This window comes from Nomascus leucogenys, chromosome 19, assembly GCF_006542625.1.
Source record: "Nomascus leucogenys isolate Asia chromosome 19, Asia_NLE_v1, whole genome shotgun sequence".
NCBI lineage: Eukaryota > Metazoa > Chordata > Mammalia > Primates > Hylobatidae > Nomascus > Nomascus leucogenys.
The window spans coordinates 25,336,813-25,355,848 of record NC_044399.1 but is presented as its reverse complement, the minus strand read 5'-3'; the positions used below and the strand labels follow the sequence as shown (position 1 = coordinate 25,355,848).

Genomic DNA, 19,036 nt, shown 5'->3' with positions numbered 1-19,036 from the left:
CTTTAGTTCGCCAGATAACCTGAATTACTTGCAACTCATTGCATCATAAGCAGGAGATGTTCTAGGAGTGTCAGTGGCATTACTGTACTCTTTACGTGGTAGATCAGTTTGTGCCATATTGAATCCATTCATTAGTGTCTGTCCATCATAGTGCAGGTCCAGAAACAGAAGAAAGATGAACACTCTAAATAAAGCAGAGAGACTTAAGTTGTCCCAGTGTTTTCATTTTCTTGCTGCTTCTTATTTGATAAGTGGATATTTATGGTGCTTGGTTTGGAATGATTTTCTTTTCCTTTGGTTAGTCAAGTGATCAAGTGCTTTGTTTTCTGGATACATTTTGTTTTATTTGACCCTGGGAGAATATATACGTGTTCATAGAAAATATGGGAACAGGCCAGGCGCAGTGGCTCACGTTTCAACGGGGTTTCACCATGTTGGTCAGGCTGGTTTCCAACTCCTGACCTCAAGTGATCTGCTCCCTTTGGCCTCCCAAAGTGCTGGGATTACAGGCATGAGCCACCGTGTCCAGCCCCCCATATTTTTTTAAAAACAACTTTATTGAGGTGTAGTTTACATGCCATAAACTCCAAACTCCACCTCATTTTCTTTTTTTTTTTTTTTTTTTCCTTCCTTTCCTTTCCCTTTCCCCTTTTTTTCTTTCTTTCCTGACAGGGTCTTGCTCTGTCACCCAGGCTGGAGTGCAGTGGTACAATCATAGCTCACTGCAGCCTTGAACTCCTGGGCACAAGCGATCCTCTCACCTCAGCTTCTGGAGTAGTTGGGAATATGGGCACACACCACTACACCTGGCTATTTATTTATTTATTTATTTTGATTTTTTCTTTTTGAGATGGAGTCTTGCTCTTGTTTCCCAGACTGGAGTGCAATGGCGCGATCTTGGCTCACTGCAACCTCCACCTCCCGGGTTCAAGCTCTTCTCCTGCCTCAGCCTCCCGAGTAGCTGGGATTACAGGCATACGCCACCATGCCCGGCTAATTTTGTATTTTCAGTAGAGACGGGGTTTCTCCATGGGATTTCTCCATGTTGGTCAGGCTGGTCTCAAACCCCTGACCTCAGGTGATCAGTCCGCCTAGGCCTCCCAATGTGCTAGGATTACAGGCGTGAGCCACTGCACCCGGCCTGATTTCTTAATTTTTACATTTTTTGTAGAGACAAGTACTCCATATGTTTCCTAGGCTGGTCTCAAATTCCCAGGCTCAAGGGATCCTCCCGCCTTAGCCTCCCAAAGTGTTAGGATTTTGGGCGTGAATCACCACACCAGGCCAGAAACTCCACCCATTTTCAATGCAATTTAATGGTTTTTAGTAAATTTACTAAGTTGTGCTACTATCACCATAATCCGGTTTTAGAATATTTTCATCACTCCGGTGAGATCTCTCATACTGGATACGGGTAATGCTGGCTCCTCCTGACAGCCTGTAATCTACTTTCTGTCTCTGTAGTTTGGCCATATCTGGACATTCATATAAATGGAATCATATAATATGTGGTATTTTAAGGTTAGTTCATGTTTGTAGCATTGATCAGTACTTCTTTCTTTTCATTGGTCCAAATTGTTGTATAGACTTTTCTCGTATACTTACTTTTTAAAAAATCATATACATTTATTTAACTTCTAATTTTATGTATATGATATATTGCAGACTTTTAGAAAAGTTGCAAAGGTAGTACAAAGAATTTTTATATAAACTTTACCTGGATTCTCCTGATGTTAACATCTATCTAATTTGTGTTTCTGAGATGTCTGAGAATAAATTGTAGACATAATGCCCCATTCACTTTTAAATACTTCAGAGTAGGCTGGGTGCAGTGGTTCACACCTATAATCTCAGCACTTTGGGAGCTGAGGTGGGGGGATTGCTTGAGTGCAGGAGTTCAAGACCAGCCTGGGCAACAAAGCGAGCCCGTCTCTATACAATAATAAAATAATTAGCCAGGTGTCGTGGCACACATTTGTAGTCCCAACTACTCTAGAGGCAGAGGCAGGAAAATTAAATTTGAGCCCAGGAGTTCAAGGCTGCAGTGAGCTATGATTGCACCACTGCACTCTAGCCTGGGGGACAGAGCAAGACCCTGTCTCTAAATAAATAAATAAGTCAGTCAGTCAGTCAAGCAAGCAAACTTCAGAATATATTATCTAAAGGCAAGTACATTCTTTTATATAACTACAGGGTGAAATAGTTAATAGGAAATCTACATTGGCACAATATTATCTAATCAGACTTTATCCAAATTTGGTAATTCTCCCGCTGATGTCCTAATCCAGGATCACATGTTGTATTCACATTTAGTTTTCATGTATCTTTACTCTTCTTTAATCTAGAATTGTACTTCAGTCTTTATCTTTCATGACTAGACATTTTTTGAGTGCAGGCCAGCTGTTTTGCAGATTGTTTCTCAATTTTTATTTCTGGTGTTTAATTATGATTAGATTTAAGTTGTGCAGTTTTGGCAGGAGTGTCACAGGATTGATAGGACATTTTTACCACAGTATATCTGGATTCCATGATTTCAGTGTACCACAGTATTAGTGATGTTAACTGTGATTACTCGGTTTATGCAATGTCTATTAAGTTTCTTCACTGTAAAGATACCATTTTTCCCCTTGGTAATTAATAAGTATTTTGGGGCAAAGATACTCTGAGACTCTGTAAACATCTTGTTTCTCATTGTACCTTTGCCCACTAATTTTAGCATGTTGTTATTAATCCATTGCTGCTTAACAATGTTATCACAGATTTAGCAGCTTAAAACAGTGCATTTATTATCTCAGTTTCTATGTGTCAGGAGTCTGAGCGTGGCTTTACCTGATCCTCAGCAATGCTGCAGAGCGTTGGTCAGGGCTGAGTTTTTACCTGAAGACTTGATTGGGGAATGATCAGCTTCCAAGTTCATGTGGTTGTTGGAAAGATTTAATCCTTGTGGGTTATCAGATTGAGGGTCTGGATTCCTAGCTGGCATTTGGCTAGCGGCTGTCATGAGTTCTCTGGCCTTCCCCATCATGGCCACATGCTTCCTCAAAGCCAGCAAGAAAGAGTCACCAAGCGAGGACACTGCAGTCATATGTGAAATAGTCACTTATGTGAGACCCTTTACCTTTGTTCTTTTTTGATTATTAGAAGCAGATTACAGGCCCTACCTACACTACAGGGGAAGGAATTATGTAGGGCCATGAGTACCACAAAGCAGAGATTACTGGAAGCTGTTTTAGGTCTGTCTACCACAGCATCCACTAATCTTACCTGAAACTTCCTATCACTGTTGCTACATATGGTGATTCTCTAATTCTGTCTTTCTTGGTATATATTTTTTTTTTGTTGGAATTTTACTGCGAGGAATTCTCCCCCACTCGTTGATTTGTTCATTTATTCTTATCAGCATGACCTCATGGATTCGTATTCTTTGGGTTATTTCTGCTATAGTCATTTATTGCTTTAGGGTAAGTAGCAATTTAATCCCTCCAAGAACAGCATTTAGAGAAGTCTTTAGCATGGGCTTCCCTTTTTTTGAGATGAGCTCTCACTCGGTTGCCCAGGCTGGAGTATAGTGACATGATCTCGGCTTACTGCAACCTCTGCCTCCCAGGTTCAAGCAATTCTCCTGCCTCAGCCTCCCGAGTAGCTGGGATTACAAGTGCCCACCACCATGCCCAGCTAAGTTTTTTGTATTTTTAGTAGAGACGGGGTTTCGCCATTTTGGCCAGGCTGATCTCGATCTCCTGACATCAAGTGATCCGCCTGTCTCGACCTCCCAAAGTGCTGGGATTACAGGCGTGAGCCACTGCGTGGCCCAGCATGGATTTTTAAACAGGATTTGAGGTATAGTAAGTCATTTGTCAAATATACTCTAGATGAAAGATAAATTTTAACAGGTGAGCCATTCTATCATAGGTTTGCAAAGCCTTTGAAATTCTATTTGAAAATATACTTTGATGTAGCAAACTTTCAAGTTACCATCAAAATGCTGAAAATGCTTTTATATTAATGTTTTTTAAGTGAAGAGCTAATTTTCCCCCTAAAAATCATTACCATGTAATTTAAATGATTAAAAGTTTTGGTGATGTGATCTAAATATACTCATTCTAAAACCACTAGTTTTCTCAGCTTCATCTTTGGCTTGTCTCTTGATCTTTGAATGTTATGTATAGGCATCCCCTTCTTTGTATTTGTGGGCATCTGGGGTTCTCACTCTCTGTCAGTATATCATCTTGTACTTGGTGAACAAGTACCTTGCTATTCAGTGTGTCTTTTTAAGTGAAAGTCTTTCATTTCCATCTGTATTCAATTTCCCCTCTTACCTGCTGTTCTAGTTTTTGTTTTGTTTTTAATAGCATGCCCTGTGACAAAGTGATTTTCAAAAAGAGCTCTATTGTCTTCCAGAAGTTTCCTTGTTTTAATAGTTTATTTGTATATTTCCGGACTATTTACTTCAATATTTCTTGTAGAAATGATGCCTGATAACCCCCACCCAAATTAAATTAATCAGTGAAAAAAAAAGTACACTGAAGAACATATCCTGAAAAACTTCTAAGTAGGAATAACCGTTGTGTATTGCATTTAATTGAAGAAACCAAGGAAGTTGCTAGGCTTTAGTTTCTTCACTGTGAGGTAATTTTAATTCCTAAATGATCTCTGAAGTTGAGGAAAAACAAAATAGAAAAATTATGAAAGTGTATTGTCATTTTAAAAATGAAAGTTGAAAAAAGTAGAAAACATTTACATTTCTTATATGTTACCTAATTGCAAATGTATTCCACTTTTTTCCAAAAAATAGTTTCTCCATTCCTTGTTTACTTTGGTGCATTTCTTTTTGGCTGGATTTCATCATCAGATAGAATTTTTACATTTATGAATGATCTTTTCCCTGAGTTCTTGTGGGCTTAAGAATTTTTTTTGTTTGTTTGTTTTGAGACAGTCTTGCTCTGCCACCCGGGCTGGAGTGCAGTGGCGCAATCTTGACTCAATGCAACCTCCGTCTCCTGGGTTCAAGTGATTCTCATGCCTTAGCCTCCTAAATAGCTGGGATTACAGGCGCCTACCACCATGCTTGGCTAATTTTTGTATTTTTAGTAGAGACTGGATTTCACCATGTTGGCCAGGCTGGCCTCGAACATCTGACCTCAGGTGATCCGCCAACCTCGGCCTCCCGAAGTGTTGGGATTACAGGCGTGAGCCACCACACCCAGCCAAGAATGTTTTCTATTGCCTCTTTGTTTGAATGCCATCTAGGCTAGATATAAAATTTTTCATTCATACTCTTAAGAACTTTTTTTGCTGTCTTTTGGCAGTGAGTATTGCAAAGAAAGCAAATGTTTCCTTCATTATACAGTGCTTGCTTTCTTGGTTAATATTTTGCTGCATAATCTTAAAATTTCAGTGGCTTTTAACAACAAATACTTTTTTTCTTCCTCATGTCTTTAGGTTAACTGGGACTTAGTTATTGTTAGCTAGACTTTGTTGTAGGCTGTGGATTGTTCTCTTCTTCTGCTGGAATCTGGCTGTCTTGGCAATCACAGGAGTCAGCCAAACAAGGAAATTTTAGCCTCTGCTTCCGTCACGTCTCTTATTTCATTGATCAAATCAAGCCTTGTGGCCAAGACCAACATCATTGTGGCAGGGAAATGTATTTCACTTACTCTAATGTACTCCAAGATTACACGATGGTGTGAATGATGAAATAGAAACACTAATTCAAGCTGCCACTTTGGCTTTTAACGCCTGGAACCTGGTTCGATTCTTTCTTTACCCTTGATGCTTAAGATTTAGGAAAATACTAACTTTTTTTTTTTTTTTTTTTTTTTTTTTTTTTTTTTTTTTTTTTTTTTTGAGATGGAAGCTTGCTTTGTCGCACAGCGTGGAGTGCAGTGGCTCACTGAAACCTCCACCTCTTGGGTTCAAGTGATCAGCCCACCTTGGTATTCCAAAGTGCTGGGATTACAGGTGTGAGCCACCGCACCCAGCCAAGATTTAGGAAAAATTTAGATGTTGCTGAGTATCTGAGTACTTGGGGTTAGTCTGTACAGATTTGGGTAGCATCTTGCCTCTTACATTATCATGTAATATACATTATTGATTCATAAGGGTAATCTTTTCTCGTTAACAGAAGAGAGTGGTTTACCTGTGAATATTCTCCTGTATTGTTCTTCTGTTTCCCTTTCCTATCTCTGTAAATTTGATTGCTTTTATGTAGGTGCTTTGTATCTATTAAGATACTTCCAGCTGTAAATGACAGGAAACACAATGTAAACTGGTTAAACATTGAAGGAAACTCATCATTTAATGCAAGTGAAAAAAACAGGCAAAACTTTATCCAAGTTCTCCAGTCAGTTTCATCAGTATCTCAGCTCTGCTTCCTTCGATTTTGTTCCATTCTCAGTAGGCTCATCCGTCATAATTGCAAGATGACTGCTCACAGGCCTTAGAGCTGGATATTTTGGGTTGAATTGTAGAAGAGAAGGAAGATTCTACTTTTCAGAGACATTAAAATCACTCATCACTGAGTCTGGCTGGCTCACAATTGAGTCAGATTTTTTCCTTTGAGTATATGTAGTTATAAATATGTGTTTCAGAGAAGTATAGGATTCTATAGAACATAGAAGTGGCTTCTTTTAGCCAGAGACATTAAGGCTAAAATCCGAAAAGTTGAATTGGAGGTTGCTAGGAGAAAAGGAGGTGAGGGTTATCATTGCAAGCAGAAGTGTTGGGCCAGGTAGTCAGAAGAATTTTAAATTACCAAATGAAAAGAAAGGTAGAGTAGGCTGGCAGAGAGGATGTGTAGCAGAATGGTCAAGGTCAGATTATTTTGGTCAAGGTCAGATTATTTTGATAATTTTGTACTTTATCCTAAGAACATTATGATATCATGGATGAATTTTAAGCTGGACAGGAGATAGTATGATCATATTTATATTTAAAAGGTTACCATGGCTTCAGAGTGGAGAATAGTTGTATGTGAGGGTGAGATTCCTATCACTTGAGATAGGGAACACTGGAACACTGCCAGACTAGGGTAGGATAGTAAGTTGGTAAAGTAACTGCTGTAGTTACTGAATCTTGACTCTGTGACATATACTTTTTATGTACATTATCTGTGATCTGCACAATCGAGTTACACAGTAGGCAGTATTACCTCTATTTTGCAGATGAGTAAATTAGGCGTGTTTAAAATGACTTGCCCAGGCTACAGTCAGGTCTGTATTCAGATTGGTATGAATCATTAAATCTGGCTCTTTTACCATGCAGTGATGACTCCTTGCATTAATTGCTATATTTGCTTCATCTAAGCAGTGCAATTATTGACTTCTGCTCTCTTAGCCTTACTAGCTATTGCTAGCTTTTGTTAGAGAGAGAACTAAAAAGGGCCATTGGCAATATGACCAAAGTCACTTTAGTTCTTTGGACCTTTTGTACAAAACATATTAGTATGTTTGCTTACATGCTTACCGCATAAAATTATAGCACTGCACTTGTTCCTTTCCTTGAAAGAACGCCTACCTCTTCAACCCCAATCTCTTGAGCATGGACAAGAAAAATTAGAAGCTGACTTGTTGTGTGATAGTTACATAATCTTTAAGGTGGTTCTTACTACAGCTGCTTCGGGTGTTAGTACTTACCCTATTGAATTTACTTGAACTTTTAAGTTTGTATTGATCTCAGTACTGTGGTTTTATCACCCATGCAGATGATGTCTTATTTCTTCAAGTCATTCATTTTTATTTAATTATAGAATTCTGGAGCTCTACCTTCCCATGAAGACATATTCCAGCCATCATGGGTAGTGTGTCCTATTTTGCTTCTCTGCTATTGCTTTATTATTCATAAAAATAAACTGCCTGGATTCTTTGACTTTTTGTATTTTCCTGAGATCATGTCTAAATTTTGTTTTAAATGGTACTGTGTCCTGTATATCTTGTAGGTTTTTCAAAACTTTGTTTCCTTCAAAGAAAATTATATCCAGATTTGCAAGGAAAATATTATGACAGTTTATAGTTATTCTTTTTTTTTTTTTTTTTTTGAGACAGAGTCTTCGCTCTGTCACCCAGGCTGGAGTGCAGTGGCGCGATTTCGGCTCACTGCAACCTCCGCCTCCCAGGTTCACGCCATTCTCTTGCCTCAGCCTCCTGAGTAGCTGAGACTACAGGCACCCGCCACCACACCCGGCTAATTTTTGGTATTTTTCTAGAGACGGGGTTTCACCGTGTTAGCCAGGATGGTCTCGATCTCCTGACCTCATGATCTACCTGCCTCGGCCTCCCAAAGTGCTGGGATTACAGGCGTGAGCCACTGCGCCCGGCCGACAGTTTGTAGTTATTCTCACTACATCTTTTCACCAGATGTGTGTGCCATTTACTTTCATTTTATAGGTTTCACTTTAATGATTGTTTTGTTGTTATTTGTTGTTGTTACTCTTATGAGTACTAAGCCAGACTAGACTGTTTTTTTTTCTCTCTGACTTAGAGCACTTTATGTACACACTTTTGCAGTCTCTTACCCATAATTATAGTATCCGCAGTGGTTGAAAAACTAAGTTTCCTCATACATTTAGCAGCAAACTCACTTGACAACAGTTCTCTTGAACTGACATGAGACTGTATATAATCTTTATTTATTCCTCTTAGTGTGAGTATTCATATGTTGCATTGTGTTTGGTTATGGGATGCTGTCCCTAATCTCCATGGCAGTGTCATCATTTATGGCATATCATGTTACCTTTTTAAAATCCAAAAAATTCTTATGTATGAAACATTTGGCCTAAGTGTTTTAGATCAGGGACTGTGGACCTGTGTTTATATTAATAGCACTGGTCACAGTGTGGTGTGGCTGTTTGCTCCCTTGCCTATCTTCTCTATTAGATTCTGAGCTAAGAAAGCTTCCCTCTGTGGATCCACTAATCCTAGTTTACTGCCCTAAACAGAGTAGTTACTTAATATTGGAACTGAATACCATTAATTGGGGTAAATTTACCAGGTAGCTTATTGAAGATGTTTTTTTTTTTCTTGGTTTTATGTCCTTTTTAAAGTAATCTCTTTCTAGTTCTGTTTCTCTTTTCCTTCTTGTTACTGGAATCTTGACTTCACCATTTATTGATAATATGATCTTGAACAGCTTATTGAAAACCTGTAGTTTCTGCATTTGTGAAAACGGTGTAATAATTTTGCTCACCTCATAGATTGTTGTGAGGACTAAACAAAATGCTTCCTGGAACTTAGCACTCTTTTAGCTGCCAACATGGCTGTTGTTGATTTCTATCCTATTGGTTACTTTATTATCATAGTCAACATTCTCTTCTTAATGGAGTTTGAGGTCATTTTTCAGTGCTCTAATGCTTTCAATGATGGAGTAAATCCTTGCACATTTGTCCCTAAGTCCTTTGGCCTTGATTTTGTAGGACAGATTCAAGTGGGATTGTTGCATCAGTGGTCCCAAATATATTTAGTTTTAATGGATATTTCCGTATTACTTTCCTAAGGCAGAATTGAGTAATGTGGGAAAAGGCAGCAGTTTTCTGTCCTCTCAACAGTCTACAAGAGTGCCTATTTGCCCATAACTTTGTCAGCAATGGATTTTATCAGTCCATTTTTTGTTATTGTTGTTGTTGTTTGGAGATTAATTTTCACTGTTCTTGCCCAGGCTGGAGTGCAATGGCACGGTCTCGGCTCACTGCAACTTCCACCTCCCAGTTTCAAGAGATTCTCCTACCTCAGCCTCCCGAGTAGCTGGGATTACAGGCGCCCGCCACCATACCCAGCTAATTTTTTATATTTTTAGTAGAAATGGGGTTTCACCATGTTGGCCAGGCTGGTCTTGAACTCCTGACCTTCAGGTAATCCACCTGCCTCGGCCTCTCAAAGTGCTGGGATTACAGACATGAGCCACTGCACCCAGCCTTTTTTTTTTTTTTTTTTTTTTTTTAATAATTATAGACTCACAGGAAATTGCAAAAATAGTAACTAGGGTCCCATGTACACTTCATCCGGTTTCCTTTAATGGTAATATCTTACGTAAATATAGTACAATATCAGGCCAGGTGTGGTGGCTGACACCTGTAATCCCAGCACTTTGGGAGGCTGAGGCGTGTGGATCACTTGAGGTCAGGAGGAGTTCAAGACCAGCCTAGCCAACATGGTGAAACCCTATCTACCAAAAATACAAAAATTAGCTGGGTGTGGTGGTGTGTGCCTCTAATCCCAGCTACTCGGGAGGCTGAGGCAGGAGAATCGCTTGAACTCGGGAGGCGGAGGTTACAGTGAGCCAAGATCGCACCACTGTACTCCAGCCTTGGTGACAGTGAGACTCCATCTCAAAAAAATATAAATAAATACAAATATAAATATAAATACATATTATATCAAACCAGGAAATTGACATTGGCATAAAACTGTTAACTATGGCTTGGGTCATTTTATTTCTTTCCATCTGACCAATGGCATCTTGATTTAATTTGCCTTTTTATAACCACTATTAAGTTTGAGCTTCTTATATACATTTTATTGGTAATTTACATTTATGGTTTATGAATCATTTGTTCATGTCCTTTTTCCATTTTTTTCTAATGAGCTGTTTGTTTTCCTAAAAGAATATCTTCTTAGGACTATTAATCTTTTGTCTGCCATATGTTTTGCAGTTAATTATTCTAGCTTCATATATTTTCTGTGGTTTTGTTGCTTTTTTTTCCTGTGTAGAAATTTTTATTTTATACAGTCAATATGTTTCTTTCTTTGGTGGTTTTTGGGTTTTTCTCTCTTGTGGAAAGCTTTCTCTGTCTTCTAGGTGATACTGTTTTCTTTTGTTATTTATTTATTTATTTATTAAGCCATGGTCTCACTCTGTTGCCCAGGCTAGAGTGCAGTGGTGTGATCGTGGCTCACTGCAGCTTCAACTTCCTGGGCTCAGGTGATCTTCCCGCCTCAGCCTCCAAAGTAGCTGGTACTACAGGTGTGTGCCACAATGCATGGCTGATTTTTTTTTTTTTTTTTTTTTTTTTTTGTATTTTTGTATTTTTTGTAGAGGCGGGTTGCTCAGGCTAGGCTCGAGAGATCCACCCGCCTCAGCCTCCCAAAGTGCTTGGATTACAGGCATGAGCCACAGTGCCTAGAGGATTATACTGTTTTCTTTTAATCTTTTATATTTTGCCTTTGGCCTTTAATTCATTTGGAATATGTTTTTGTATATACTCTGTGCACATCCCCCCCCAGATGTATGAGATATTCTAGCACTATTAAACTGTTTTATTTAGGACTTTTTCAGCTTCTTGTGACTTAAATCTCAACAAAATTCCAAAGATAGTACTGGCTCAAGGCAAGACTTGATACAATGGTGAGAAGCGGCTGCAGCGCTGAGCAGAGTAGGCAGGACCTGGAGTGTGAGCAGTAGCTGGGTGGGCACCATGGCTGGGATCACCACTATTGAGGCAGTGAAGCACAAGATCCAGGTTCTGCAGCAGCAGGCAGATGATGCAGAGGAGAGAGCTGAGTGCCTCCAGTGAGAAGTTGAGGGAGAAAGGCACGCCCGGGAACAGGCTGAGGCTGAGGTGGCCTCCTTGAACCATAGGATCCAGCTGGTTGAAGAGGAGCTGGACTGTGCTCAGGAGCATGTGGCCACTGCCCTGCAAAAGCTGGAAGAAGTGGAAAAAGCTACTGATGAGAATGAGAGAGATAGGAAGGTTATTGAAAACTGGACCTTAAAAGATGGAATTCCAGGAAATCCAACTCAAAGAAGCTAAACACACTGCAGAATAGGAAGTATGAAGAGGTGGCTCGTAAGTTGGTGATCATTGAAGGAGACTTGGAACTCACAGAGGAACGAGCTGAGCTGGCAGAGTCCCATTGCCGAGAGATGGATGACCAGATCAGACTGATGGACCAGAACCTGAAGTGTCTGAGTGATGCTGAAGAAAAGTACTCTCAAAAAGAAGACAAATATGTGGAAGAGATCAAGAGTCTTACTGATAAACTCAAGGAGGCAGAGACCTGTGCTGAGTTTGCTGAGAGATCGGTAGCCAAGCTGGAAAAGACAACTGATGACTTGGAAGATAAACCGAAAATGTACCAAAGGGGAGCACTCTGTACACAAAGGATGCTGGACCAGACTCTGCTTGACCTGAATGAGGTGTAGAGCACCCCAGTCTCACCCTGCTGCTGCTCCTCCCTCTGACCCTGATTCCATCTGAGGCCAGCCTGCCCGAAGCTGACCTTTCACTGAGGGCTGATCTTTAACTGGAAGGCTGCTTTCTCCTTTTGCTGCCCCCACCTCCCGTGTGTCTTTTTCGCTAAACTGTCTCTGCCTCTTCCCGGAGATTCCAGCTGAGCTAGAGGCTGCGCACCTTTGGGAACAACACTTAAGGGAATGTGAGCACAATGCATAATGCCTTTAAAAGCATGATATGATGTACACATTTTGTAATACCTTTTTTGTTGTTTTGTAGCAACCATTTGTAAAACATTCCAAATAATTCCACAGCTCTGAAGCAGCAATCCATTCCTTTTTCACTTCTGGAAGGTGACTTTTCAGCTTAATGCATATTGCCCTTTCCATAGAGAAGAGGAAAAGGTATAGGCCTGCCTAACTGAGAGCCAAACAGAGCCCAGGGAAAGAATCCACTATGGGAAACCTCATTGCTCTGTAAAAAGTACCCCCCAAACCAGAAAGGTGATTTCAGGAGTTAGCCAAACAACAACAAAGACAAAACAAAAATGTGCTTTTCAGGTTTTCAGCTTTAAGATATCTTTGGACAACGTTATTTCTATTTTTTTTTTCATTAGAAGTGACCAAATTAAAATGGTAAGACCTCTGAAACTAAGTTTTTGTCCCATCTCTACCTCCTCTCAACTGCCTACAGAATGGATCGTGTGTCGCTTATGTTGAGGTGACCACTTAATTGCTATCCTCCCTCCCTGAAAGATTATGTTTTGCCACTGATTTAGCCATGTGAAAGTCATCTCATTATCCTTTTCTGGGTTTGAAGCTGCTCTCTCTAAAAGTGCTATCTCATTGTACTTTGTATCGGAGAAATCTTGAATAGCTTATGTACAAAACTTTTAAAATTTTTTATTATTTTGAAGCTTTGCTTCTTTGGGTTTGCGGCACCCTGGCCACCCTGTCTGGCTGTGACAGCCTGTACAGTGTGTGGGCTGGCAGTTTTCTGATCTTCTAAAGTTTCTTTCCCTACCCAATCCCCATTTTCTGGTAAGGTTTCAGTGAGGTCTGTTAGGTGTACATCCTGCAGCTTATTGGCTTAAAATGTACACTTCTTCGATGTGGTCTCTTTGGGGCCAATTGGGAGAAAGACAAATCAATAGTGCAACTCTTTTGATAACCAAATATTGACACAACTGTCTTTTTGAAATAAAGAACAGGTCCCTCCAAAAAACAAAACAAAAAAGGCTGCATACAGGCAAAAGTAATACTACTTTAAAAATTTTGGCCAGGCGCAGTGGCTCACACCTGTAATCCCAGCACACTGGGAAGCTGAGGTGGGCAGATCACCTGAGGTCAGGAGTTCAAGACCAGCCTGGCCGACATGGTAAAACCCAATCTCTACTAAAAATACAAAAATTACCAGGGTGAGGTGGCAGGCATCTGTAATCCCAGCTACATGGGAGGCTGAGCATGAGAATCTCTTGAACCCAGGAGATGAAGGTTGCAGTGAGCCGAGATTGCACCATTGCACTCCAGCCTGGGGGATAGAGTGAGACTCTGTCTCAAAAACAAAAAAACAAATTTGCTTCCTGACTTTTCTCAGTTCTGCCCCTTTTGGTGTTGGATTTCTCCTTATGATTCGAGCTGTGTCACTCCTCAGTCTGTCTTGTATGTTGTGCCATTCTAATTCCAGATTTTTCCTTTGTGATCACACAATGACTGAATGTTTTAGGCCTTGCTTCCTAATACCACACAAGGGAAGAGAAAGGATCCCTTTCTGAAGATTCCCTGGAGAACAAGTTTTGGTTGTTTTTTTTCCCCCTTATACCCAAGTAAATAGCTCCGTAGATTTTTGGCCCTAAGTCATGTATCTGTTCTTTGGGGTGGAGAGTGGTGTGTGTGTATCTGTTCTTTGGGGTGGAGAGTGGTGTGTGTGTGTGTGTGTGTATCTGTTCTTTGGGGTGGAGAGTGTTGTGTGTGTGTGTGTGTAAAAGCTGATTAATTTAAACCAGTTAGGATTTACCCCTGGGCTGGGCATGGGATTAAGTCCCTCTCAACCACATGACTGAAAGTGAGAAAAGTTTTGTTTCACAGGAAATTTTTGGGTACTGTCTCCAAAGAAGAGGGAACAGAAGCCAGGTAGTCAAACTGCAGAGGACTATGGCATGACCTCATGTTTTTCCTACTAAACATAAAATGATACCTTTTAAATTATGATCTGTTTCGGCATTTTCTGTTTTCTTCCACCAACAGTCTATGAGGGTATTCATTTGGTGATTTTTTTTTCTCTCAGAAATATACTACTTCAACAATAGTGGCTAAGAGTACGTGTTAATATCTTTTTAAGCAAGTCTCCCATCATTTTTTTCCTGGACATTTCTTGGCAATTTTTATATATTTATTTGATACAAACTTTGGGATCCTGATTGGAATTACATTATATACATTTTTAAACGGAAATCCAAATTAGATAAACGTAACTATGGAAATCAACTTGGAAATGCTCAACAGTTTCTTCTGCAAAAGGCTTTTCTTTCCTTTGTTATTGTTCACCAGTGTTTTGAGGGGTGAAAACCTTCTCTGTATTTTTGACCCTGGACACTTTCACAGTACCAAGAGACAGCAGACTCATGTCCCAGCTCTTCCCAGCAGATAACTCTTTAGATAGACTAAGAATCCAACAGCCTCTTCTAGTAGGCTTATTTTTGGTTAGTGAGTAGCATCAACAGATAACTGAGAGGGAAAAGAGCTGGAAATGTGGGGTTAAGCTGCCTTAAACCTCAGGTATTGTGATAAATTTTTAAAAACCATTTAAGGATGCCACACATCTCCAGAGACTCCAGACCACTGTTTCCATTTAATTGCTTCCATATGAACTTTCTATGTGTTTGCTTGCTACCTAATTTTTTCTATGTGAAGTATGATATTTTATCTAATGATTTTGTTATTTTCCTTAGATGTAGAAACATTGTCTTCAAGTATTATTGCACTATTTTAAAATATTTGGTTGGTGCAAAATTAATTGTGGTTTTGCACCAACCTGATACTACAGCTCTTAATCTTCTGCTAATATTTGATTTTTAACAGTATTTTTCCTACTACTGTACTTTTGTGTTCTGTATTTTAATACTGTTCTTATTTCAAAGCTCTTATTTAAATATTATCCAACTTCTAGTTTTTTTTTTTTTTTTACTTATTTATTTTTTTAATCGAGTTTCACTGTGTCCCCTGGGCTGTCCGGGCCAACTTCTTGGTCTTTTTATAATTCCTGTTATATAAAAATTAAGGTTAATTATCAGAGATAAACATTTTATTTAATTTTATGCTAGTCAATTTATAATTTGATATTTTATACTGAATTTTTTTTTTTTTTTTTTTTTTTTTTTTTTTTTTTTTTGAGACCGAGTCTCCTTCTGTCACCCAGGCTGGAGTGCAGTGGCGCGATCTTGCCTCGTTGCAACCTCCGCCTTCCAGGTTTAAGTGATTCTCCTGCCTCAGCCTTCTAAGTAGCCAGGATTATAGGCACGCCACCACCCCTGGCTAATTTTTGTATTTGTAGTAGAGACGGGGTTTCGCCATGTTGGCCAGGCTGGTCTCGAACTCCTGGCCTCAGGTGATCCACCGCCTCAGCCTCCCAAACTGTTGGGATTACAGGCGTGAGTCACTGCGCCTGGCCTATACTAACTCTTTAATGCGTATGATTCCATTTGGTGTATGTAAAAAAGCATGCATCTAATTTATAGTTCTCTTTCTTTCTTAATATGTGACTAATTATTTTAAACAAAAAGCCAACATCAGGCTCAGTGGTGAAATATTGGTGCTGTTCTCTTAAGAAAGGCACAGGCTAGGCATGGTGCCTCACGCCTGTAATCCAGTCGCTTTGGGAGGCCAAGGTGGGAGGATACTTGAGCCCAAGAGGTTGAGGCTGCAGTGAGCCACGTTCATGCCACTGTCCTCCATCCTGGGTGACAGAGTGAGACCCTGTCTTAAAAAAAAAAAAAAAAAAAAAAAGGCAGAGGGACAAATCAAGAATACCCATTTAATAATTTTTTATTGCTGTTTGTTAGATAAGTGAAAAACAGAAAATGAAATATGATTGCAATTAGGAAAATAATACATGTATATTTTTCTATAGATTATTATATACCTGAAATTCTAGTAAAGATGATAAATATATATTAGAATTAATAAACATTTAACCAAGTTGCTACATATAAAATAAATATTCAGAAGCCTACTTAATAACTTTTTAAGTGATCTCATGATAGGTTTGAATACAAGAGACAATGGCAGTGTGTTTCACAATTAAGATTCAGTCTGGTGCAGCAGTATGCAATGGAGTTATTACTGTTTATTTGAATCTGTGTGTGTGTTTGTGTGTGTTCTTTCTTTTCATTTTACCTCTGGACATTTGTAAAGCTTGTGCTAAATAGAATGTGTACGAAATATGTTTGTAATACTTCTGTATTTTTCTTGACTTAAATGTTAGATACTGGATCAGCATTAAGGAATTACTATTTTGTAGATACATGGGAATGATTTTCACATCCATTTTCTCCATGGCAGCCCCTTTCTATATTGGTAGACTTTTTATAGTTTATAAGATATGTTTAAGTTAAAGGAGTATTGACTAATTAAATTTATTTTGAGTAAGTATTACCTAGGATATTCAGAGACAGAAATTAATCGTTGTGTTCCTCATCACATCTCTTCTTTGTTTTGCAGTGGGACTTCTCCTCTTGCATGCCTGAATGCTATGCTTCATACAAACTCCAGAGGTGAAGAGGGCATCTTCTATAAGGTTCCAGGTAGAATGGGAGTATATACTTTGAAGGTAAATATTTTGTTGGGAAGTCATTTAGAAAGAAAAAACAGGAAGTGACCACATATAAATATCTGACTCATAGGGACAGAATTCTGTTCTTGAAGAGCTTATTTTCAGGAAGAGGTAATATTTTGAAACCTGTAACCAATACATTTTTTAAAAACTAACCTATAACTAACTATAGGTAGATCAGAGAAGTGACTTTATTTTTTATTCTTGATGATAATCTTATCTTGAAAGAATGAAATTAAAATGACTTCTGGCCAGGCGTGGTGGCTCACGCCTGTAATCCCAACATTTTAGGAGGCCGAGGTGGGCAAATTGCCTGAGCTCAGGAGTTTGTGACCAGCCTGGGCAACACAGTGAAACCCCACCTCTACTAAAATGCAAAAAATTAGCCAGGGCGTAGCGGCGCGTGCCTGTAGTCCCAGCTACTCGGGAGCTGAGGCAAGAGAATTGCTTGAACCCGGGAGGCGGAAGTTGCAGTGAGCCAAGATCACGCCACTGCACTCCAGCCTGGGCAACAGAGTGAGACTTTGTCTCAAAAAATGAAATAAAATAAAAAAAAATAAAATAAAATAAAAAATAAATAAAATGACTTCTAGTGTTTTAAGGAGCCCCACAACATTTGTATAATAATTGTTTCTTTGGAGCATTCTGCCTAGATGCTTTACATTACATTCTCATTTCATTCTCTACCACAATTCACAGTTGGGGTGAATACCATTTAATAATTTTTTATTGCTGTTTGTTTTGTTAGATAAGTACAAAAAGGAAAAATAAATATGATTACAATTAGGAAAATAATACATGTATATTTTTCTATAGACTATTATATACCTGAAATTCTAGTAAAAATGATAAATATTCCTTTTTTATGATGGAGAGCCCCACAACATTTGTATAATAATTATTTCTTTGGAGCATTCTGCCTAGATGCTTTACATTACATTCTCATTTCATTCTTACCACAATTCACAGTTGTGGTTATTATTCCTTTTTTATAATGGAGAAAGTCAAAGTTCAGAAGATTGGATTTTCTTGCCCAGTGTTGCCCATATAGTATCAGAACTGGTATAGGAACCCAGATCTGACTGAATTCCCAAGCCCGTATTCTTTCTAACATAACAAGCTTGCTAATTCCTTCCTTCCTTCCTTCCTTCCTTCCTTCCTTCCTTCCTTCCTTCCTTCCCTCCCTCCCTCCCTCCCTTTTTTTTTTTTTTTTTTTTTGACCGTCTCGCTCTGTTGCCCAGGCTGGAGTGCAGTGGCGCAGTCTTGGTTCACTACAACCTCTGCTTCCTGGGTTCAAGCGATTCTCCTGTCTCAGCCTCTCAAGAAGCTAGGATTACAGGTGCCCACCACCACGCCCAGCTAATTTTTGTATTTTTAGTAGAGATGGGGTTTCACCATATTGGCCAGGCTGGTCTCAAACTCCTGACCTCAGGTGATCCGCCCGCCTCGGCCTCCCAAAGTGATGGGATTACAGACGTGAGCCACTGTGGCCAGCCTTCAAGCTTGCTAATTTCAAATTCCTGCACTGAGAAGGGACCTTTACTTATCAATAACTTTTCACTTACGAACAGGAAAACCAACTCAAATGAGTTTGAGTAAGACAGTTTATTAGTTTATGTAACTGAAAATTCTAAGGAAACCCAGGCTGGATCCAGGAGTTCAGCTGACATCATCAGAGTTTGGTGTCTCCACTTTCTTTTGGCTTCGTTCTCAGTCAGAGTCTCTCCTCGTCATATATAACTTCACCCCCAACCTGCACTCTGCAAGCTGTAAGTCTGAAGAGAGATAAGAACTAAAGCATGAGCCTCTGACTTTATTCTGATTTGGCTTAATTGGTTTGGTTTCGCCCACATGAGTATACGTGAATTATCACGCTTGTCAAATGATGGGCCAGTTGTAGATGTGGTTGAGATTAAGCTTGCTCAAGCCGGGTGAGTTGAGGAGAGAGTTTTCCCCAAAGGAAATTTATCAGCTGAAGGGGAATGAATGCTTGGTAGGCAGTGACTGTGTCCATGTATATATGTGTTACCTTTTTAGCTT

The 19,036-nt window shown here is 39.4% G+C and overlaps 1 protein-coding gene and 1 pseudogene across 1 annotated transcript in view; both read left to right on the top strand.

The window, feature by feature from the left end:
- The window catches only part of ASXL2 (ASXL transcriptional regulator 2), a 146,261-nt gene that overhangs the window by 59,822 nt on the left and 67,403 nt on the right, over positions 1-19,036 (top strand). Inside the window, exon 4 of the mRNA XM_030799482.1 lies at positions 16,885-16,993. Within this exon, the coding sequence (XP_030655342.1) occupies positions 16,885-16,993 (109 nt within the window). The remainder of the gene's footprint in view (positions 1-16,884; positions 16,994-19,036) is intronic.
- Positions 11,364-12,135, top strand: LOC100591119 (annotated as a pseudogene).